Here is a 24,276-nt window from a genome sequence, read left to right on the forward strand (position 1 = left end):
TGCTTTAAGGTCATTTATATGTGCTAACTACTCTACTTTTAGATACTGGTTATTTCATAAACTAATACATGTTTTGTTTTGTTTTTAAAGAGGATCAACACAATGTGAAAGCATATACACACACACACACACACAGACTGAGTTAGGCTGGCCATGGCAGGCTGGCTATGAAGTTATAAACTTTGTTTTATCTTTAGCATAAGTATCTAAAAAATATCAATTTTAAAAACATCACTTTTCAGAAGCTTAACTTCAGACAAATTGTTTCCGAATCTAACTAAATTTTGTTTAATCGGTTCATAAAACTACAGATAAAATTTCACTATAAAAATACAAAATTAATTCTACTCCTGGACCAGAACAGTACATTCATTAAAAATTCTCTGAAATATGGGATTTCAAAGCTGAAAAAAAGGGTGTAATACCAATTCTGTTTCAAGAATGTAATGAAAATGTGATTAAGTATACATTGGATTTTTTTACCCATAAAATCAATTTTACAATATTCATGAGTTTAAAATATTCTTTTACTGACTTTCATGTACAATAACTTAAATCAGATTTAAGTAATTATTAAGCTAATCTTTGAGAGCTACTTACAATCCAGAGGGCAAATTCCCGGCTGCAGCGATACCAAAGAAATACCACACGGCCTCAACGAGGATGAAGTCAACCAAGGCTGACAAAACCCAGGAACCCAGCAAAAAGGACTAAAAATGCAACAGGAAGAACATTACTGAAAGGAGTCTTTGAAAAATAAACTAACATTTATTTAATTAGAACCAGCTCAGGCACATTTAATTTGTTTTTATTAGCACAGAGTTTTCAAAATGGGGGGTTAAAGCCATATTGGTCAAATGCATTAACACCTTCATAATTTCTAAGTATGGTGGAAAAAAAGATATTTATAGCATGATTTATTTTTAACAAGTAACACACAAACCATTAAGCAAAATAAGTGATTAAAATTTTACTGAAGTCAAAATCCTAATAATTTTTATTAGCCACTCACACCTGATATTATCTATTATCATTATTATTTTCTTACGCAAGTGGCTTAAATTTCAAATTTTTCTTTGGCTAATATCCATGCTCCAAATCAGATAGAGGATCCTGTAATTAAAAGATAAGTATTATCAAAGCTTAACAAAATAAAACTATTTAAAAATAAGAAAACAAAAATACTTTTTTCCATAACCTAAGTAGCAAAGGGAAAATACATAAAAACTTACTGCAAATTTTCTGCTTCCATATCTTCTTTCAAATATCCTAAAATTATAAATAAGCAGACTACTGCAGAAAGTATCTTTCAAATCAAGGCAAATTATTCTTCCACATAACAACCTCCAAATCTAAATGGGGATTTAAAAAAGAATAATAAGATTTGTTCAGATTTCTGCCTTAGCAAATTTATTACATTTACTTTATACTGCTTATTTTTAACTCTAATTTAATAAAAATAGTGATGTACACACAAAAGGAAAATTCCTCCATGTAGGCAGGTACTCACCTTTACAGCACAGGTGCCTATAAAGCAGGGCATTAGAAGGGGACTCTTGCCTATCTGGCCAGATAAACCTAATTAATCCCCCAAATCAGAAAGGTACCAACTTGGGGCCAAAGGGCCCTTATGTTCCCTTATGGCAGTGGTTCTCAGGGCTGGCCACATACTAGAATCCCCTGGGGATTTTTTTAAAAGTACACTAATGTTTAGGCCTACCACTAGATTTTTCAACTCAGCTGGTCTAGGGTGAGGTCTTGGCATCAACGTGTGTGTGTGTGTGTGTGTGTTTAGTTTATTCAGGTGATTCTAATGCACAGCCAAGGTTCCAGAAGAAGTGCATTATAGCAACTGAAATAATACAGAAGTAATATTATATTCTGACAGCAGTAATTTGGATAAATAACTGAAAGACATTCAGAGGAACTTGATAAAGCCAACATGAGCAATGGTATTAATTACATCACTATGAAGAAAAGATGTTAGTGTTCCAGAAGTAGAGTATTATGTTTAAAATGGCTGACCAAGTATTTAGCAAAGAAAAGGTAGTACGTTACATACCATAATTTGCACTAACACTCTGTGATATTGTGACTTATAATAAGAAATATAGATTTGGGGGTGCCTGGGTGGCTCAGATGGTTAAGCATCTGCCTTCGGCTCGGGTTCTGGTCCCAGGGTCCTGGGATTGAGTCCTGCATGGGACTCTCCACTCAGCAGGGAGCCTGCTTCTCCCTCTGCCTCTGCCTCTTCCCCTGCTTGTGCTCTGTCTTTCTCTCTCAAATAAATAAATAAAATCTTAAAAAAAAAAAAAAAAAGAAAAGAAAAGAAATATAGATTTGGTTTTCACTCTCATTTCTGGTACAGAGCTCTTAAAATCCTTTGAATTTCCTAACGGATGAAAGGCAGAAAGGTGTCTTTTTTTGGGTCAATGTGTGACTTTTAGATGTACCTAAGAATGGGGGCTGGTTGCCAAGGGAACCAACCTTGGGATTAGAGGGTTGGAACTTTTAGTCCCACCCTCTGACTGACCTACGAGGGAACAGGGAGGGGCTGGAGGTTGGACCAACTGCCAATGGCCAGTGATTTCATGAAGCCTCCATCAACACCCAAAAGGACAGAATTCAGAGCTTCCAGATTGGTGAGTACAAGGTGCCCCAGAGAGACCATGGAAGCTCTGTGTTCTCCCCACCATTCCTTGCCCAATTCATCTCTTCCATCTGGATGTTCATCTGTGTCCTTTATCCTAACCTTTTTTGATAAACATGTAATCCAGTAGGTAAAATGTTTCTCTGAGTTCCGTAAGCCACTCTAGCAAACTAATCAAACCTAAGGAGAGGGTCATGGGAACCTCTGATTTAAAGTCAGTACTAGTACTAAGTACTAGTAACAACTTGGACTTGCAACTGGCATCTCATGTCCTGGGGGAGAGGGTGGTAATCTCTCATCTGTTGCCAGCTGGTCAGAAGCACAGGTAATAACCTGGGCTTTGCAACTAGTGTGGGGTCGGGCAGCCTGTGGGAGAAGCCTTCACCTGTGGGATCTGATATTATCTCCAGGTAGACGCTGTCGGGATTTAGTTGAATTGTAGGACACCTGGCTGGTATCCAAGAATTGCCTGGTGGTGTGAGGAAAGCCCCACGCTGGAACTGGTGTCTGAACACGCCATTTATGCTCCAACTCACAGGCAAGACCCAGCACCAGCATCTTCAAAGAGATCAGCCCATAAATCTCAAAAGCCATAGAGTTCTGCTCTTCCCAGAAATAAAAACCCAAGCAAATCTCCTACTTGATATAACCACCACTATAAAAGTAATTCATACATTCACAATCTGTTAGAGCTGGAAGAGCTTAGATCATCTAATCAATACTCAGACTTGGAATATAAAGTTTTGAAATGTTAAGTACAAAAATGCTTTTAAAAACGTTAAGAATGCATACTAATCATAATTAAAACAGATTTAACATTGCTTTTCTTTTGAAGTTGTAAATTGCATTTCCATGAGTAAGAAGTGATTGTGAGATGTGCCTACTAGTAAAAGGAAATACTGCAACTGCTTTATTATAACCAGCTTTCCTGCAAATATTAATAAATACAACTAGAAAATTCACTTGCTGATAGAGTATTAAAAATAAATAATATTTCTTAAAAATTTAGAGGCTTTGAGGGACAAAGAAGAACAGAAAAGAAAAAATAGCAGAAAAGAAAGCAGAAAGAATAGCAGAAAAGAAAGAGCCCATCAAGAAAAGATTTTGCCTTCTCTCCTCACAAAGGCCCATGAAGCAGAGCTCACCTGGAAGTCGTCCTTGACTGCTTGGAGGTCATACACGAAGAACCTCTGACAGTGCGGCAGGAGGAGGGCTAGCAAAAGGGACAGGGCACTGGGGACCAGCAGAAGACCCTTGGACAGAGGTGCCTTATCTAGAGGGAAAAGAAAACTTCTTTCAGAATGACTAATTCTAAGATTTAAAAAACCACGTGGGTGAAGAGCATGAGAATTCACTTTCTTTGTATTAGAATGAAGACAACGTTCACAAGCTCTGGAATTTAATCTGTATTAACGTATATCTTCACAACCTCTATCTGCAGAGGTAAGTGATCAAAGGGCACCGGAAAACAAGGAGAATTTGCTGGCAGGGGTTCACTGTCATTTGGCTCTCACATGAGACCAAACCATGGTTATAACTAGTAACTTCCACAGGACACTTTTCAGAAACGGTCACCAAAGTGTGAAGAAATAGAGGAGTATGTTTTCCACAAAATTGACCAGTTAGCTCCTGAGAATGTATGAGATTCACACACATAACACTTTTTCAAAAAAATTAAAAAGCAGTTAAAAGTGCTACCTTTGCGGACTGCAATGGCATGCTGAGATTTTCAGCCAGCACTACCACTGGGGCCCAAGTCAGTTTTCCATTGGAGAGCCTTGTCTAAGTCTCATGCAGCCATCAAGTTACAGCTCAATTTCCACTTCCCTCCATCAGTCTCAGTGAAGCGTTTAGCTTTGCCCCCACTCTGCACCCTTGTTTCCAGGTACTATTTGAATAGTCAGGGTTTCATACTTCTTTTGCCTTCCTGACCACATTGAACACACCTGAGGGGAGGCCACCTGCCTTCTCTTCTCTACAGTGGCCACAGAGCCTAGCACAGTTCCTTGCACATACGAAATGTTCAGATCATCGACAGGTAAGACCACAGGAAAGTATCACCGATGGCAACATGCTCAGATCGTGTGAAGTGCACTTTAACTGTATTCATAAGAAATTCCCTGGGAGTGAATTTACTAGTTACAGTTGGTAATGTGGTTATTGCACCCGTTTAAGTATACAAAAATAGACCAACTGTTTCCTTTCTGGTAAGGTCTTGCAAACATCTAAACTGGAACCATTAGTAAGGTAGCTGCAAACTGTCTTCATGACCCAGATTCAACCAAGACTCCAGGGAATCTAAAAACTAAGAGAGCTCCTCATGTCCTAGCACCTCAAAAGTACAGGAAAGCACTGTGGCTGTGAGCTTGACCAACTTAAATTCTATCTTGCAGCTGCTGTTCTGCTCACCTGTAAAATGAAAAGAAAAGAAGCTACCTCAAAAGTGTATGAGAAGCAAACAAAAGAAAGAATGCCTCTAGGGGAGACGGCTCCCACCACCACACGCACACCACCCAGGAGAAAGGGTTTCCTTCGGGGCAGGTGAGCTCCTGCATCTGTGTGACAGGCTGGAAGACGGAGCCGGGGTGATGCAGCTGCACCCTGAAGGGGCAGCAAGGCTCCTGTCTCCTTCTTCAACTTGGGCTTCCGCCTATCCTTGTGAAATGGGTCCCAACACTCATTCCTGCCTCTGCCTTGCCAGCTCTGAGCAACTCAGCGTTACTGGAAGAAATTGGAGCTGAGCTGCAAGATCTCCCTGCAGGTTCATGATCTCAAATCTCAACGGACACTCTCCACCGACCAGCAATTCTACTGCTTTTCTCCAACTTCTTATATCATATTATCTCCTCCTCTCTCCTCAAACCTCCCTGCTCCACACTCCCAGCTTGGCTTACATGTCGCCAAGTGAAGAAATGAATGCTTTTCTTGGGTTACTCTCCATCGTTTCCTAAAATTAGTAAGTACTTCTGATAGATCACACATTACCCTATGCCCCTGGGGTACAGAAATTAATGATGGACAAAGTCCCACTCCTTTGTGGTCTAGACAGGAGAGAAGAGAGAACACACAAAACTAGGTAAATATGTATGGTGTCAGAGGGAAATAAATGCTATAGAAAAATCAAGCAGGATAAAAAGTGTGGTTGTGCTATCCACCATGCATTTCCTGGTCTCTTTCCAGACACGTGATACGACTGCTGAGCCACTCATACCCGCCCCCAGCTGAAGTTAGGTATGACAACATGATTTGCTTTCGCCAAGTCAGTGTGACACACGTCACTTTTGTGGCGATACCTGAAGAGCAGTGGATGGTGTTTCCCTCTGCCAGTGCTCAAGGTGGTAGCTAGGCTATCAGATCCCAGAGGTGAAGACGACAAGGAGTAGACCTCCCAGGTGACAGGCAACAGAGGCGTACCTTCAGTGAGAAACGAATCTTGTCGTTTTAGGCCCCCAATATTTTGCAGCTGTTTGCTACTGCAGCATAACTTAACCTATCCTGATTCAGGGGAAAACACAGTACTGGTGGGAAAGAGGGGTACTATTTTACATAGGGTGATTAGAAGGCCCTTCTGATACAGTAAGATTTGAGAAGGGACCTGAGAAAATGGGCCCTGCAGATAGCTGGGGAACTGTACTTCTGGCAGAGGAAACAGCAAGTACAAACACTTTGAGACAAGAACATGCTCAATGTGATTAAGAAGCAGCCAGGCTGCCAGAGGCAGCTAAGAGCAAAAGAAGCACAAGGCAGACAGGGAGGATATAAGGTCAAAGAAGTGGCATAGCGAATGGAGTAGAGCCCGTAGGCAAGCATAAGGATTTTAACCTTTCCTATAAAAGTGACGGGATGCTTTTGGGGGACCTAAGGAGAGAAATAACATGATCAGACACATTTTCAAAGGATCGCTTCACTTGCTATATTGAGAAGAGATTACAGGAAGGCACACATGGAAGAAAGGAGACCAGTCAGGAGGCTGATGTGATAATCCAGGCAAGAGAGGAAGATGGTCTGGACCACGGTGGTTTAGGTGGGGGTGGTAAGAGTGGTCTGAATTGGGATGCTCTTTGAAGGCACAGCAGGCAGGATTTGCTGGCTGACTGGGTGTAAAGTATGGGTAAATGGAAAAATCAAAGATGATTCCAAAGTTTTTGTTCTGAGCAACTGGAAACACTGCTGCCAGTTACTAAGATGGAAAATGCATCACCCTTGCTCTTCCCATGCATACAAGATCCGGGCCCATCTTGCAAAATACTCCCAACCCCCATCCCTAACCCCACTTGTCAGGGCTCTATCCTCTACCCTGCTACTCAACGTAACCAGTCCACAAACTGCTAGCAGTCCACAGTGAGGTACAGAGTTTGCACCAGAACGTGAACCAGCACATTGCATCCTTCAGGGAGGAAGTCCTGCTCTGAAAAAAAAAAAAAAAAATCAACCAAACTGAACATGTGCTTTGCTCAAATGTCACCTTATTTGTAACTACCCCATGTAACTAACTTTGGATTACTTTTTTCATAGCACTTACCAACAACTGGCTTATTAAATAATGACTCATCAAATCTATGATTCAAAATGACTGTAAGAGACACCATTATTTTAGGTGTCACTAAAAAAGAAACACTGCCTTATAAAATTCTAAAATGTTATCAATTATAAAGGACACCCAATTTTAGAAATGCTAAAATGTGAAAAATGCAATTTAGAATCAAGAAATATGTTTCTTTGTGTATGGCTTCTTGAAGGCAGCAACTTTGTCTGGGATAGTATGCTGCAGATCTCCCATGCCGAGAACAGAATCTGGCCCATTAAGGCACTCAGTGAATGTTTGTTTAATGAAAGGTGACTGACGTCTAAGAGGTGGAAGCCACCGCAGGGTCCATCCGTGTATAGGTGGATAAACAAAATGTGGCATACACATACAATGGAATAGTATTCCATCTTAAAAAGGAAGGAAATTCGGGCACATGCTACAGTATGGACACACCTTTCAGAAATCATACTGAGTGAAATAAGCCAGACACAAAAAGATAAATACCATATGACTCCACTTACATGAAGTACCTAAGCGGTCACACTCATGGAGACAGGAAGTAGAATAGTAGTGGCCAGGGGATGGGGGAGGGAGGAATAGGGAGTTGTTCAATGGGTATAGAGTTTCAGTTTTGCAAGATGAAAAGAGTTCTAGAGGATGTACTTAATGCCACAGACCTGTATAGTTAAAAGTGGTTGAGATGTCGATTTTAGGTTATGTATATTTTACCACAACTAAAAATCAGAACTAAAAAGAAATAAAATAATTGCTGAATGAATAACTGATCCTAATTTATACAATCATTTTAATTCTGTCCAGGTCTAAACAAACCCCAAAAAATACAGATCTGATAACTTAAATCGGGTAACTCCACCACTAAGCCCTCCTCTTTTTTTTTTTAAGTCCTCCTCTTAAGATGAGCAAAAATCAGATCTCCAAAGTCTACGCAGAAAGCAACAATAGGAGCGCCTGGGTGGCACAGCGGTTGAGCGTCTGCCTTCGGCTCAGGGCGTGATCCCGGCATTATGGGATCGCGAGCCCCACATCAGGCTCCTCCGCTATGAGCCTGCTTCTTCCTCTCCCACTCCCCCTGCTTGTGTTCCCTCTCTCGCTGGCTGTCTCTATCTCTGTCAAATAAATAAATAAAATCTTTAAAAAAAAAAAAAAAAAAGAAAGCAACAATATACATATGCCCAAGAAGTTCCACACCACAGGGTAAGTACACAGTATTACTATGGACAGCAAGATTTACTGATCAATTCATGATCTGTACATGTCACTATATGAAAATTTTACCTCAAAAAAAGGAATTTTAAACAATTACAGTGATTAAATTCTCATTAATAACATGCATACTTAAGTGTTTAGAGATAAAGTGGCTACACAGTTTTTGAAATGCATCAAAAAATAAGATATATTGGGACGCCTGGGTGGCTCAGTCGGTCGAGCGTCCAATTCTTGATCTCAGCTAAGGTCTTGATCTCAGGGTCACGAGTTAAGCCCTGTATTGGGCTCCACGCTGGGCAAGGAGTCTACTTTAAAAAAAAAATAAAGAAAAGAGGATTGATGAAATAAATAAAGGGATGGATAAGATATAGCATATATAAGAAAATGTTAATTGTAGAATTAGGTGGTAGGTATATGATGTTCACTGTACCATTCTTTCAACTTCAAGCATGTTTGAAAATATTCATAATAAAATATGCGGGGGGGGAACACAGTGAATCACAGAATTTGAAAGCTGAGGGACATCTGGGTGGCTCAGTTGGTTAAGCATCTGGCCTCGGCTAAGGTCATGATCCCAAGGTCCTGGGATCAAATCCCACATCAGGCTCCCTGCTCAGCCGGGAGCCTGCTTCTCTCTCTGACCGCCCCCCCCCACTCATGCTCATGCTTGCTCTTGCTCTCTCTGTCTAAAATAAATAAATAAAATCTTAAAAAAGAAAAAAAAAGAAAGCTGAGAAAGAACTTCGAAATACATGAAGCAAAAACTGACAGAACTAAAAAGAGAAACAGATAAATCCCCAAATACAGTTGGCTACTTCAGCACTCCTGTCAGTAATCAATAATATAAGTAGACAGAAAATCAGTGTTATGGACTAATTGTGTCCCCTCAAAATCCATGTGCCCCAACTCTCAATGTGACTATATGTGGAAATGGAGCCTTTAAACAGATAAAGTAAAGTCATAAAGTCATTAGGAACCTAACCCAATCTGTCCATGTAAGAGGAAGAGACCTCAGCAATGCACACATATAGAGAATAGACCATATGAACACACAGGGAGACAGCCACCTACAAGCCAAGGAAGGAGGCTTCAGGAAAAACTTGCCAACACCTTGACTTCCAGCCTCCTGACCTGTGAGAATATAAATCTCTGATGTTTCAGGCAATCTGTGATACACTGTTATGGCAATCAGTAAAACTATATAAGACTTGAAAAACAACATCCATCACTTTGACCTGATGGACTTTTATAGAACACTCTACCCAACAATAGCAAATTACATTTTTTTCAAGTGTATATAGAACATTCCCCAAGAAAGATCATATCCTGGGTCATAAACACACCTCAAAAAATACAAAGAAATTAAAATCATACAAAGTGTGTTCCCTGACTATAAGAGAATTAAATTAGAAAACAGAAAGATGGATGGAAAATTCCCCCAAAATTTGAAAGTTAAACAACATACTTTTTTTAAAAAAAGATTTTATTTATTTATTTGAGAGACAGAGAGAGAGAGAGAAAGAAAACGAGTAGAGGGAGGGTCAGAGGGAGAAGCAGACTCCCTGCTGAGCACAGAGGTGGACGCAGGGCTAGATCCAGGACCCCGAAATCACGAGACCTGACCCACCCAAGTGCCCCTAAACAACATACGTCTAAATAATATCTAGGTCAAACAGGGAATGACAGGGAAATTAGGATATGTGTTAAAGATAATGAAAAGTGAAACTACAACCAAGTAAAATTTGCAGCCTAAAAATAAAGCAGTGCTTAGAGGAAAATGTATAGCATTAAATGTTTATATAAGAAGGAAAAGGTCTCAAATGATGATGTAGGCTACAAGCTTTAAAACAAAAAAAAAGAGGGGCGCCTGAGTGGCACAGTGGTGAAGCGTCTGCCTTCGGCTCAGGGCGTGATCCCAGCGTTGTGGGATTGAGCCCCACTTCAGGCTCCTCCGCTGTGAGCCTGCTTCTTCCTCTCCCGCTCCCCCTGCCTGTGTTCCCTCTCTCGCTGGCTGTCTCTATCTCTGTCGAATAAATAAATAAAATCTTTAGAAAGAAAGAAAGAAAGAAAGAAAGAAAGAAAGAAAGAAAGAAGAAAGAAAGAAAAAGAAGAGCAAATTAAACCCTAAGCAAGCAGATCAAAAGAACATATGGGGGTACCTGGGTGGCTCAGTCGTTAAGCGTGTGCCCTCGGCTCAGAGCGTGTTCCCAGGGTCCTGGGATCGAGCCCTGCATCGGGCTCCCTTCTCTGCTGGGAGCCTGCTTCTTCCTCTCCCACTCCCCCTGCTTGTGTTCCCTCTCTCACTGGCTGTCTCTCTCTCTCTCTCCAGTAAATAAATAAAATCTTAATAAAAAAAAAAAAAGTAACATATGGGCATAAATCAATGAAATAGAAAACCAAAATACAATAGAGAAAAATCAATAAAACTAAAAGCTGATTCTTTGAGAAGATCAATGAAATTGATACACCTCTAGAAGGACTGATCGGAGAAAAAAGAAGACACAAGTACCAGTATCGGGAATGAAGGAAGAGGCGTCAATACAGATCCCATAGACATCAATAGGATAAGGGGTTGCACAACATTGTAAAATGTACTTAATGCCAGGGGACTGTACACTTAAAAATTGTGAATTTTATGTATGCACTTTTTATCACAAATAATTTAAAATTTTTAATTTTAATTAATTTAATTAAAATTAAAAATTAAAAATTTTAAAATATTAAAAATAACATTTTATCCCTTAATTTGACAATTTAGACAAAACAGACAAATTCCTTGAAAGATAAAACCTACCAAACCTCACTCAAGAAAGCAATGGATAACTTGAATAGTCCTACAGAAATGAAGAAATTGAATTTCTTAGTTAAAAGTCTCCCAACAAAGAAAACTCTAGGCCTGATGGCTTCACTGAAGAATTCTTCCAATGATTTAAGGGGAAAAGAGTACCAATTCTACACAAACTCTTCACCATAAAGAAGAGGAGAGAACACTTCCTAATTTCCTTTTATGAAGCCAACATTACACTGATACCAAAACTGGACAAAGGCATTAAAACAACAGACCAGTATTTCTTAGGAACAGAGATGCAAAATTCTTAACAAAATGTGAGCAAACTGAATCCAGCTACACAGAAAAAGGATAAAACATGACAACCAAGTGACGTTCATCCCAGGAATGTAAAGTAAATCAATGTACTTCATCATATCAATAAAGAAAACCATACCACATAACTCTACTCACACTGTGTACAATTCTCTGCTTATTCCACAAAGTCAATTTTTGTCAATTCATGAGGCAAAACTGGCCACTTACTGCTGTATTTAATGACAGGCTACCTCCTTGATCAACTCTCACCACTAATCCTATCCAACATGGACTGAGCACTCACCAAGTGCACAGTACTATACACAGCACGTACTACCGTGCTCCTGACACTTGCACCTCAGGACCTAACACCTGCTACCCTCTACCCAAAATGTTCTTCCCATGTCCAGCTTATCCTCATCATTCAGTCCCCATTTCAAACAGCATCTCCTCAGACTGACTTTCTCTCACGACTTCATTGCTCTAGAGCACATCATGCTGTTTTTACTTTATAGCATTTCTTCACTATTTGAAATTCTTGTTTGCTAATTTCTTTGTCTGTCTCCTTTACCAGAATGTGAACTCTGTGAAGGTAGGGTCCTTGTTTGTCTCGCTCTACTATATTCCCATGCCCAAAGCAGCACCTGGCACACAGTACTGTTTCAGTGTATTTGGTGAATGAATGATGTGAGGTAGAAACTACTCTCTCCAAACTTACACACGAGAAAACCGTGACTCGAAGAGAAGCTACCCATCCGTCTTCACGGAATGTCTTAGCCTGGGTTCCAGTGAACGTAAAGGGAGAGACAAAGGTTTATAGGCAGGTAGTTTATTTTGGAATGTGATCCCAGGGAGCAGGAATGAAGGACACGGGGAATCAAACAGGGAGGGAGAGTAAATATAAGGGCTGACCATCGAGTTGGCCACCACTATGAGTGACAGATGTTTCTGACAAGTGCTCGATACCGTAGGATTTTCTAAGAAGCCTTGTGAATGTATCTCAGAACTATCACCCAGCAAAGAAACAGAAAAGCATTTTTATCCATCATCCCTCAATAGTCTAGAGTGGCCATAGAAAAGAAGCCCCATGGGAGGACCAGACAAATAAGCTTTACCAAACCAGTCTGGCTAATGCAAACAAAACTGTAGGAACATAAGGAATCAGAGGCGAGGCTGAATGCACTGAAATGCTGTACAAGGTAAGATGTCTGCAGCACTGGCTAGGGAGAGGCAGAGCCAGGTCCAAACCCTGACAATCCGGCTGAAAATAAAACTGCTTCCTATGTTGCGCTGCCATAGAACTCCAGGGCTAAAAGGGATTTTCACCTGGATGGTAGGTTTCAAGGGAAAGATACATACAGTCACAAACACGAGTAATAGAAATTAAAGTGGTGCCCTGTATAACTAAAGTAAATGCAATTGTGAATAGAGATAAAAAGACTGCAGTTGGGGGAGGGTGCAGGACAGAGCAGTGGGTACTTACCTAATGCTGAACTGAACAAAAGTTTTAAAATACATATAAACCTTTTGATCCAAAAAAAGTCTACATTTACCTAGGGATTTAGCCCAAACTAATTATCATGGATATACACAAAGATTTTGCTACAAAGATGCTTATCACAACAATGTTTATAATAGTGAAAAGACTAGAAATAACATGAATGTCCACCAGGAAAATGGGTAAATTATGTTCTAGCCACAAAATGGAATAATATTCAATTTTAAGTAGCAGAAAACTATTTCATGCTTTGGAAAACTGTTCCTAAACGGTAAGTGCAAAATATTTCTAGCAGTATTATTATATAATACTTCTAATAATAGTACATAAATAGCACATGGATTTCTAAAGCATCTATCAAAATATTACCAGTGGTAATCTCTGAATGATCTGTTCACAGGAGATTCAAGTTTTTTTTAATAAAAATCTAAGAATTAGAAAAAATAATTTTTGTTTAGCTACTAATTCAGCAAAAAGGTTCATTAAATCCCTACACACTGAGAATAGGCAAGTCACTAGCAATCTTCTGGCCTGTGAGTAGAGCCAGGAAGTGGTTCATATATGAAGCACCCAAACAGTGATCAAATGGAAGTTCAAAAAAAAAAAAAAAGTCACTTCTCCGCAACAGGTCCTACCACCTCTGAAAATAGAGATGCTACAAATTTTGAGAATAACAGACAATATATCAACCTAAAAGTAAAGATGAAAAACATCTATGGCCAAAATAAAACCACAAAGTTCAAGATATCTTTTTGGGTCATTCATCTCTTTGGTATGACCAAAGTACACAGCCATCTCTTTGCGGCAATGAATAGCAATCAGTCTTTGGTGACTACGTATTATCCTAAAATAATTATTACAGTATATGTGGATTACTTTAGGCCAGGCACTGTGTTTTAAAAAGCACTATCTCAGTGAATGCCTACTGCAACCGTGAGGCAGCAATTAGTTATCCTCATACTCCAGGTGAAAAATAGGCTAAGAACTAGTTACGACTAGTTACTTGAGTGGCTGAGATTTAAACCTATTTTGCCTGACTCTAAAGAAAAGAAAGATTTTCTAATATAGAATAAGGAAATATGGTATCTTGACATCATGGTCCATGGTCCAAAGCGATTTTCATTATTATTTAGTACTTTACATGTTCTCTTTTTGGTTCCTCAAAAAGTTAAACACAGAATTACCATACAACCCAGCAAATCTACTCCTTGTTATATACCCAAGAGAACTGAAAACAGATGTTCAAATAAAAATATAAATATGCACAGTAGCATTATCATAATGGCCAAGAAGTAGAAACAACCTCCAAATGTTCATCAACAGATGAATGGATAAACAAAACGTTGGTCTATCCTTACAACAGAATAACAGTCAGCAGAGTGAACTACTGGTACATGCTACAGTATGGATGGGCCTTGAAAACATCATGTTAAGTGAAAGAAGGCAGCCATGAAAGCAATATGTTGCATGATTCCATTTACAAGTAAAGCTCAGAATTTAAACATCCATAGAGACCTAAAGCAGATTAGCAGTTATCAGAGGAAGGGAGAAGAAGGGAATGGCGAGTAACTGCTTAACATGGGTACAGAGTTTCTTTTTGGGGTGATAAAAATGTTCTGTTATTAGACAGTGAATGGTAATGACTGCACAACAATGTGAATGTACTGGAAGTCAATAACTGAACACTATAAAATGGTGAATTTTGTGTCATGCGAATTTTACCTGAATGAAAATATGTATTTTTTCCACACCGAAGACACTAACCACAGGTGTTGCAAAGCTTGGCCATGTGGGCTGTTACAGAAGCATCGCAGCTAAAGAGAGAAGGGGTGGGACTGAGGGGAAGAAAAAGGCAGCTACCCAGCAACTGCGCCCATCCCCACAAGTCAGCCATGTAAAAATACACTCGTCAAAAACCCCAGTGTGGTTCACACCCCAGAGAAGAGAGGCCACCATATCCTATCATATTGGTTTTCCTATTTCTGACCACTTGACTATTTCTCAAGTTTCTCAGGGTTCCACAAGAATGGTGTCTCATGAAGTAACTTAAGGTTTTTCATTAGAAAGGGGCTAGAACAAAAATAAGCATGGAAGTCAAAAAAAGTACAATAACCTGGCCACCTGCCTTCCATCATGGTTTATTCTCCGGACCTATGAGCCTCCTGGAGGAAAACTCAATGAAACTTATCCTCAGTGTCCAAATTAGGGAGGACCAAGTGCCTTCTGATGACATCTCAACAAAGACTGCCATGAAATTGCCTGAGAATCAAAAGATCTCAACTCTATTTTTGTCACATTCATTTCCTTATAATGTTCAAAAGTAAAATGCTGTAAGCCATCCACATTCATCCTCATGTACGGAGAAGTCAAGGACACTGGGCACCTGCCACACTGACCGCTCCTCACATAGGTCACCAAACAACCAGGCGGAGTGCCTGACTCATGAGGGCAGCCAATAAACACCGGTTACTGGACCAATGCTTGTAAATTCATCAGGGAAATGAATAGGAGAAAAGACGAAGAGTTTCCAGAAAACCACAACAACAAAAAGGCAAGGAGGAGAGCTTACCCTCTAGATACGAAAAATGTGTCCTATATCTAAAATATTTAGACTGAGTTAGGGGGGAAAAAAAAGGAGCAATAAAATTGAAAAAGAAGTTCTAAAACAGAGCCTAACACAAAGGCTTGCATGCCAGAGAACAGCATGCCAAATCTGCAGGTCATCAACAATGGCATTAGTCACTATGCTTTTATTTCGGTCCAGCCACTACGTGGACACTACCCAGATTTATTCTTCTTAGTAAGATTTTAGACAAACATTAAGCCTTTCAAAAACAACAACAACATTAAGTCTTCCATTAAGCATAAAACGCAGTAATAGTAAAGGTGCTATTATAATGAAATAATACAATTATAATGAAATAATAATTTTAAAAGCCAAAAGAAGAATGCTATGATTGTTATGCAGAGGGGATAATTATTCAACAGTAGGAACGACTCTGAAAAAGTAAATCTGTGGATAGTTCTGAACCCTGCAATAGACTGTAGGAGAAAAAGAGGAATTTTAAAAAAGAGAAAATGTGTGGTTATTGGCAAGAAATCTGTTCAAGTGCCTAAAGAGGCCAGGCAGGGATCAACAAAACGGAGGAAATAGACGGCACGAAGTACGTGATCAGTAGATTTCTGTCACATAACAATTCAGTCCCAATGTTGCCAGATATAAGCAAAATCTGGATTTGTGTCTTTAATACTCCAACTTTAAAATGTTGGGAAAGTAACTCTCTTCCCCACCCCTGTACCCTCACCACCAACACATGAATCCAACAGAACCTATCTGTGTGGCCTGCCAGCTTTCAAAGCCAGGTGCAGAGAATCACCAGAGAAGTGGACGCCTGTCTGAGAAATGCTAATTTAAGAGAGGGCTGAGCTGAAAAGGCCAAGTACGAGGAAAGTGTGGCCAGTAACAGCTTCATGACAAGCCATAGATGGCTCTACACGTTCAGAGACCCAATGAATCTTTGAATGAACCAAAGCAGGGTGACAAGGAAGGATACCACAGCTACAAAGACACACACTAGAATATCTGAGGAGACAAATGGGAAAGGGGGTGATGTATTCCCCAGATGTTTAACACAGGCTAAATGGGTCTATTTTGAGAAAAGATGCAAACAGAACATACAACCACAAGGTGGAGAAACCCAAGTCCGACTTTAAATCCCTGATTTTAAATCTCCAATGAACGTCTTCCACTCATGTCTGGTGGAAAAGCGTAAGAAAATCAAATTTAAAATCCATTTGTTTGGACTTGTATGTGGCCTTTGGCCACCGAATCTGTGTATGAGCGGGCATGCAACTGACATCTCTAATCCCTGGTGCTGAGATTGGCTAGCTGATGGGGACCAAAAGCCTCACTTAAACTCTAAGCACCAAAACTCGTTCTAAAGGGAGTAAAGAATCAAATAAAAGCAATGAAACCAAAGAGATAGCTAGATAAAATTTCAGTTCAAGATGACAGACTTGTACACCTGTCCACTTTTCCTCCCTTCTAAAGTTATACTGAAATAAAACCACCCTCAAAACACCAGAAAAATGTCTCCTTCCAAATGAGTCCAGGGAACTAATCAATAAGTACCAAGACCTGGGGAGAAGCATGAGCAACAAGAATTACGTATCAGAATAATAAAAATTATTCATTAGAATAGAGTATTTCTCAAACTTCAGTCATTCCCATTGTAGCACCATAATTTTTGCTATATCCCAGTATCACCTATGCTAGTATTTAATATTTTCTTTAAATCACCTTACTATGATTTAGATAAACGTATTTTAACTGAAACTTAGTATTACCAAAGTAAATGGAAAATGAGTGTCACTTTGTCATCAGTAGGTGGTAACTACAAAAATAAACACACTTTATTAAATTCTAACTATTTTTTTTGCTGATAGAAAAACCTGGGCCTGCCTCCTGTTCTCTGCTGCGATAGGAAACTAGCTGCTATCACAGAGGTATTTCAGACTAGTACCTAACTGAGACTTGCTCTTTGATACAATCAAGACGAAAAAGAACTTTCTGAAAGGGAGTCATTATCTTACCTTTGTTTCAACGACACCTAATGTTGGACCCACATCCTGTTTAAACCATCTCCAGTAGTGTAAACACCACATGTGCACGGGTGACAGCTGGGCCAGCAGGCCCTTCCACCAAACCCCACCCCCAGACACTCACATTTCTTCCCACACATGGCCATTCACTCGACCACCCCAGCTGAAAAAAAAGGCTTTAACCCCAAAATAAAATCTAAGAAACGCTCTCCAAAGAAAGGGAGCAAACCACTTCAGGAGGACCCTGAGAGGGTTGGAGATCTGAGAAAAAGTGGAGAAGAACTTGGGGCAACGTCAAGCTCCCAAAGCAGATGGCAGCCCGGGTGACAGGCAATGGGGACAGCGGGTGGCAAGAGGATTTACTCAGGAGTAAAATTCACAGAAAGTGTCAAGCCTGCCTAGTTCTGCTGACTGCACCAGCTTCTCACCATCCCTTGCCCCAGTGCCGGCTTCCCACCTCTGCACCCTGTATGGAAACTAACTGATCCACAGGCCTCACATACTTGAACAGAGCCTACAATCAGCCCTGACATTTAAGGTATGGGCCTCATGCGGACAAAGACCTATCCACAAATAAAGATGAAACCCACAGCAGCTACTGTCTTTCACTACGTACAAGAATGGCCAAACACGTATCCAGAAAGTTCACTACCTGTGTCCTCTATGTGAAAGTTAACTCCAGGAGAGTGTCCCTGGCATCAGGGAAAAAAACAAAGAGGAAGCCAAGAAGAAAATGATGCAAGATTCAAGAAACTGCAGTAGTCAAGCTGAACTTAAAGTAGCGAAGAGCTAACAGAAGGAACTAAGAGACTCCTTGAAACAGCACAGGTGTTCTGACCTGGGCTCTCTTTCCTTCTGAATCCAATCACACATCTTGGTTCTACCACAAATATACAATCATAATAACATAAATAGGGCTACCAGTTTTGATTTTCTACATAAAAATCAACTTACTGACAATGCACGGAAGGCTGCATAAACATCACAGAAGAGACTGTAAACACACACAGCATATCCAGAACACAAACCAGGAGTTAGAGGAGAGAAGAGGTACGCACGCTCCTGGTCTAGTTTCTCATTACCACGGTAGAGTCTACCGATTGTGCCAAAAACTGATAAATCACAAAAAGGAGGTTTCCTCCATTATTTAAAATCATAAAGGTAACCACCTTAAGGAGTAACCAAAAGATGAAGGAGATGGAGATATGGAAATTCCTCATCTTTCATTATGGGGAACGTAGAGGCATAAATATGTCATTTAAAGCTATAATAGTAGCTATAATGGAAGCAGCAAAGAAAAAGGAACTTAAAAGTGGTTACTCCTGGTAAGGAGAATTCATATTATATCTTTAATTTTTTTTTTTACCATATGCTTATATTACTCATATGAAGGACACACACACATAATTCATAGGGAAAAACAATCTACAAGAATATACTCCATACATTGCTGGCATTGAGAGAGAATTTCACACTTCACTTTTTCCTCTCCTGGGCTGTTCAAATTTGTACCGGCAGTATATAGTATCTTCATAATTAGGTAAAAAGATTTAAAAAACGTTAGATGAATAGACAACAGATCTCAGAGGCCTAGGACCTGATAAAGAATAGATTTGGCCTAATAAAATTTATGAGCTAAATCCCTTTATTTTAATGACTTATTTATGAATGAAAAACTTTATACAAAAAAAACTTCATGAATAAAATTAAAAAGCAATTGACAAATGGTTAAAATGTTTGTAACATACACCAAGACAAATAATAATGCCCTTAAAGGATTTTATAAATCAACTTAATAAAATACTACTATTCCAGTAGGAAAAAAAGTAGGCAAAGTACATAAACAGTCAAATCTGTTAAAAAAATATTTTGAAATGGCCAGGAAAAATGAAAGAGGAAAAAAGTTCACTTTTCCAGACACTCAAAGAAATGCAGATTAAGGCAACAATAAAATGCCATTTTTTCATCTCTCAAGTGGCAAAAATTATTTTAATTTACCATGTTCCACTGTTACTAGTTTGGTGAGAAAGATATGCTCCTGAAAAGTGTTAAGTGATACATCCTTTCTGGAAGGATCAGCAATACAGACCAAGAGCTTTAAAATGTTCCTTTCCCTTAATCCTGTAATTCCACCTTTGTGATCATTTTTTAAAAAGTTTTATTTATTTATTTTAGAGAGAGAGAGAGAGTGCATAGGGGTGGAGGGAGAGGGTGAGGGAGAGAATCTCAAGCAGACTCCCTTCTGAGCATGGAGTCTGATGTGGGGGCTTGATCCCAGGACCTTAAGATCATGACCTGAGCTGAAATCAAGAGTCAGACCCTCAACTGTCTGAGCCACCCAGGTGCCCCTGTGATCATTTCTTCAGGATGAAGTCAAAGATATGATCAAAAACTTAACTATAAAGATGTTCACAACATTGTTTAAATGGGAAAACGCTGGAGAAAAACATTTAATATAACATGTTATAATCTTTCAAAGTCATGATTTTGTAGCTAACGTAATTTTGGGGAAGCCAACAAAATGCATATTTGAATGCCATGTCTGTGTAAAACCACACACACGTACACATGTATACATGTGTGAGAGAGAAAAGAATGCACAGGGAAGCGCTTGCATGGAAAAAGTCTAAAAGACTGAGCACTAAACCATAGTGATGGTTATTTCCATGGGGGAGTAATTATACAAAACTATTCCTTTCTACATTATGATTTATATAATTTTTTAATTTTTTGGCAGAAAGCATGTTTCAGTTTCATAATAAGACAAAACAATGTTAGAAGTCAGCTTTGAACATTATTAACGACATGAGGCAAATTCATTTAAAAAGATTAAATGAAGAAAGCAGAATACAGAACTGTATACAGGCCCAATTTTGCTTTTAAAAATGTTTACACATATACATACAGGTGAAAAAAATTACGCAACACCAATATGTAAACAGGGATGAAGTCTGGGCATACGATTACATGGAATTTTACGTTTCTTCCTTACAGTTCCCAAATATTATACAATGAAAACCATTTCCAGTAAGTCTTAGAATCAAAGAGTTAGTAAAGTTAAATCTCTTTGTTGCAGACCTACTAAGGGTCTCGGAAGTACTCATTGGCCTCTTCAATCCTTAAGAAACAGTATGGCTGACAACATTAGGACCACACTTGGCTTCAGAACACGTTCCGAAGAGTACTGTGCTTTTTCCACTCTATGTTACGTTCAAGGGACTAAGATGACATAACACTGGGAAATGTCTGAGAACAATGGCACTATAACTTACAAAATCTTAAGAAAAATATCTGGGAAAGAGAATAATGATCTAAATGAAAGTTCAATTACAATTCTCACTTATAATCATAATTTAAATGAGGGGTAAATCTTAAGCGATGTACAGAACGATGACTATAGGTGATAACATTGTATTCCATACATGAAATTTGTTGAGAGTAGATCTTAAATGTTTTCACCACATAAACACGTACACATAAAGATAACTATGTGAGGTGATGGGTAGGTTAATTCCCTTGATTTCACTAATCATTTCACAACATGTATATGTAACAAAACATCACATACAACATAAATACATAAAGCTTTTGTCAATTATATCTCAATAAAGCTAGTAAAAATAAATAAGGGGTGCCTGGCTGGCTCAGTCAGAAGAGCATGCAACTCTTGATCTCAGGGTTGTGAGTTTAAGAACCACATCAGATGTAGAGATTACAAAAAATATATAAATAAAAAATAAACACTATAATATTCAACTTAAAAATAAACTTAAAGCAATTTTAATTAAAAAAACCCCAACTCAAGTAGCCCCTCACTTTACCAGAGTTCCAAAAGCCACACTTCAGAAATGCTGGAGTAAATTATTTACAAGATATTCTTTTTCTTTTTCTTCTTTTTAAGATTTTATTTACTTGTCAAAGAGAGAGAGAGCGTGCCTGAGTGCACAAGAAGGGGGAGTGGCAGGCAGAGGAGGCAGAGGGAGAAGCAGACTCCCCACGGAGCAAGGAGCCCAATGTGGGACTCAGTCCCAGGACCCTGGGATCATGACCCGAGCCGAAGGTAGATGCTTATCCAACTGAGCCACCCAGGTGTTCTTTTTTTTTTTTTTTTTTAAGAGACTGAGAGCAAGAGAGAGCAAGGGGAGGGGCAGAGAGAATCTTAAATAGGTTCCATGCCCAGCACAAACACCAACATGGGGCTTGATCTTACAACCCTGAGATCATGACCTGAGCCAAAATCAAGAGTCTGACACTTAACCAACTGTGCTGCCCAGGCACCTTGCCAACAAGATATTCTTTATCAGGTTGTACTTATTAAAATTCCATAGAAATGCATTTAACAGAGCTTGATTTAAGGTAGGTTCTTAAGGAAGAAGGAAGATAATAACTAAGGGAAGAAAAGGGATAAAGAAGAAAATGCAAATAACTATAGTGCGTTAGCTATGACAAAAAGATCCTAATTAGGACATAAAATATCCCTCCTGAGAGCAAAACTGGATCTTGGTCCCGACTTAGAACACAGAGGGAGACTCGGGGGTTGGAAAGAACATGGCAGAACATGGGAGTAAGCACCTGTAGCAGTTGCAAGGGGAGGAAGGGAAAGCAACAGGAATGCAGTTTCCAAGGACTGGGAAACCAGCTCCACTGCTAAGCTGAGCTATTATATTCTCCACTAGACTGCGACTATCTCAGTGGTCCGGAGAGATAAATGGAAATAAACTTCCTTAAGTCTGAGAAGCAGTAGTGTGCATTCATTCAGAACATAGACAATGGACCCAGATTGTCTAAGTTCTAATTCTAATTGTGCTTCTTACCAGCTTTGTGATCTTGGTGAAGCTACTTAAATGTCTGTGCCTAAGCTTTCTCACCTGCAACCTGGGGAGAATGATCCTAATACCTCCTTGTTCTGAGAACTGAATGAGTTAATATATACAAACTGCTTAGAACAGAGCCTAGTACTAACCCATAAGCTATGTGTTACATAAGTAAAACTCACAGTGTGACAGAAGTAAAACTAACAATAACTCACACTTACTATTGATTGAAAATTTTAAAGATATCATATAGACATGCAGAATCCTCATTTAGATTATGATTCTTTCTCCCAGATATTTTTCCTAAGGCTTAGAAGTTATATTGCCATTGCTCCTAGCCATTGTCCTTAAAGTGAGAGGAGATTAAATTTACATCAACTTTGGAAGTAGGCAAACCTGGGTTCAAATCCTAGCTCTTCCACATACTAGTTACGTGATTCTGGACAAATCATAGTCTGAGCTTCAAAATATTCATTTGTGGCAAAAACAGAATAACAATACCTATCATTACTTTGAAAATTAAACATAATAACTTAAGTAAAACAATCTTTTCTCCCTTAAATTGCTGGTGAAGTTATACGTACCATCCTTCAGGGTTGGAATTTGGCAGTATGTATCAAAAGTTATATTAATACTCTTTATTTACGCTTCTTTCACTTCTAGAAACATCTGAAAATTAAGATGCTCTAAGCATCACTATAATGGAAAGGAGAAAAGCATCAACCTAATTCTGTAAGAATAGCATACTTGGGAAATGCTTATGACGAAGGAGAGAAAAGCAGGATACACACATAGTCATTGTGACTGCTTTTTAAAAGTCTTTTTTGTGAAATACAGGTAAGTTACAAAACAGTATTTGAGTGTGATAAATTTATTTTTAATTATTTATATTTTCATTTTTGCACTAGAAAAAATATGAATATAAACACCAAGAGGTCAATAAATGCTATTTTTATTTCTTTCTACTACTTTTCCATATTTTAGAATTTTCTTTAATGAATTCTATTCATTTTATCATAACAAAATCAGTTTATTTAAAACAAGAACATAAATGTGTTGTGGAAAAAAAGATGAAGAAAATTAACTGAAATACTAACAGTGGGTTTTTTTCTAGCTTTCAAACTTTCTATAACATGATTAATTATGTTTAGACTAAAAAAGAAACACTATTTTTAAAAGCTTTCTCCCTGGAAAACAGTATGGAGTTTCCTTAAGAAGTTAAAAATAGAACTACCCTATAACCTAGCGATTGCACTACTAGCTGTTTATCAAAAGGATACAAAATGCTGATTCGAAGGGGCACATGCACCCCAATGTTTATAGCAGCACTATCAACAATGGCCAAATTATGGAAAGAGCCCAAATGTCCATCAACTGATGAACAGATAAAGAGGATGTGGTATATACCTACAATGGAATATTACTCAGCCATCAAAAAGAATGGCAAATGAAATCTTGCCGTTTGCAATGACGTGGATGGAACTAGAGGGTATTATGCTAAATGAAATAAGTCAGAGAAAGACAAATATGATTTCACTCATATGTGGAATTTAAGAAACAAAACATGAACACAGGGGAAGGGAAGGAAAAATAAAATAAGATAAAAACAGAAAGGGACGCAAACCATAAGAGACTCAAATATAGAGGACAAAGTGAGGGTTGTGGAGGGGTGGTGGGTGGGAGATGGGCTAAATGGGTGATAGGCATTAATGAGGGCACTTATTGGGATGAGCACTTGTTACATGTAAGTGATGAATGACTCAATTCTATTCTGAAACTAATACTATCCTGTATGTTAACTAACTTGAATTTAAATAAATAAATAAATAAATAAAAATTAAAGCATTCTCCCTTGGGATGCCTGGCTGGCTC

General features: G+C 38.8%; 1 protein-coding gene across 3 annotated transcripts in view; it reads right to left on the reverse strand.

The window, feature by feature from the left end:
* UBAC2 (UBA domain containing 2) overlaps positions 1-24,276 on the reverse strand; it is a 166,060-nt gene that overhangs the window by 133,487 nt on the left and 8,297 nt on the right. For all 3 annotated transcript variants that reach the window (XM_026493531.4, XM_026493532.4, XM_057307420.1), the window contains exons 2-4: positions 3,796-3,923; positions 1,233-1,352; positions 601-710 (exon numbers count right to left, since the gene is read on the reverse strand). In XM_026493531.4, coding sequence (XP_026349316.1) covers positions 601-710; positions 1,233-1,352; positions 3,796-3,923 — 358 coding nt within the window. The remainder of the gene's footprint in view (positions 1-600; positions 711-1,232; positions 1,353-3,795; positions 3,924-24,276) is intronic.

Source organism: Ursus arctos, unplaced genomic scaffold (genome assembly GCF_023065955.2).
Source record: "Ursus arctos isolate Adak ecotype North America unplaced genomic scaffold, UrsArc2.0 scaffold_10, whole genome shotgun sequence".
NCBI classification, from domain to species: domain Eukaryota; kingdom Metazoa; phylum Chordata; class Mammalia; order Carnivora; family Ursidae; genus Ursus; species Ursus arctos.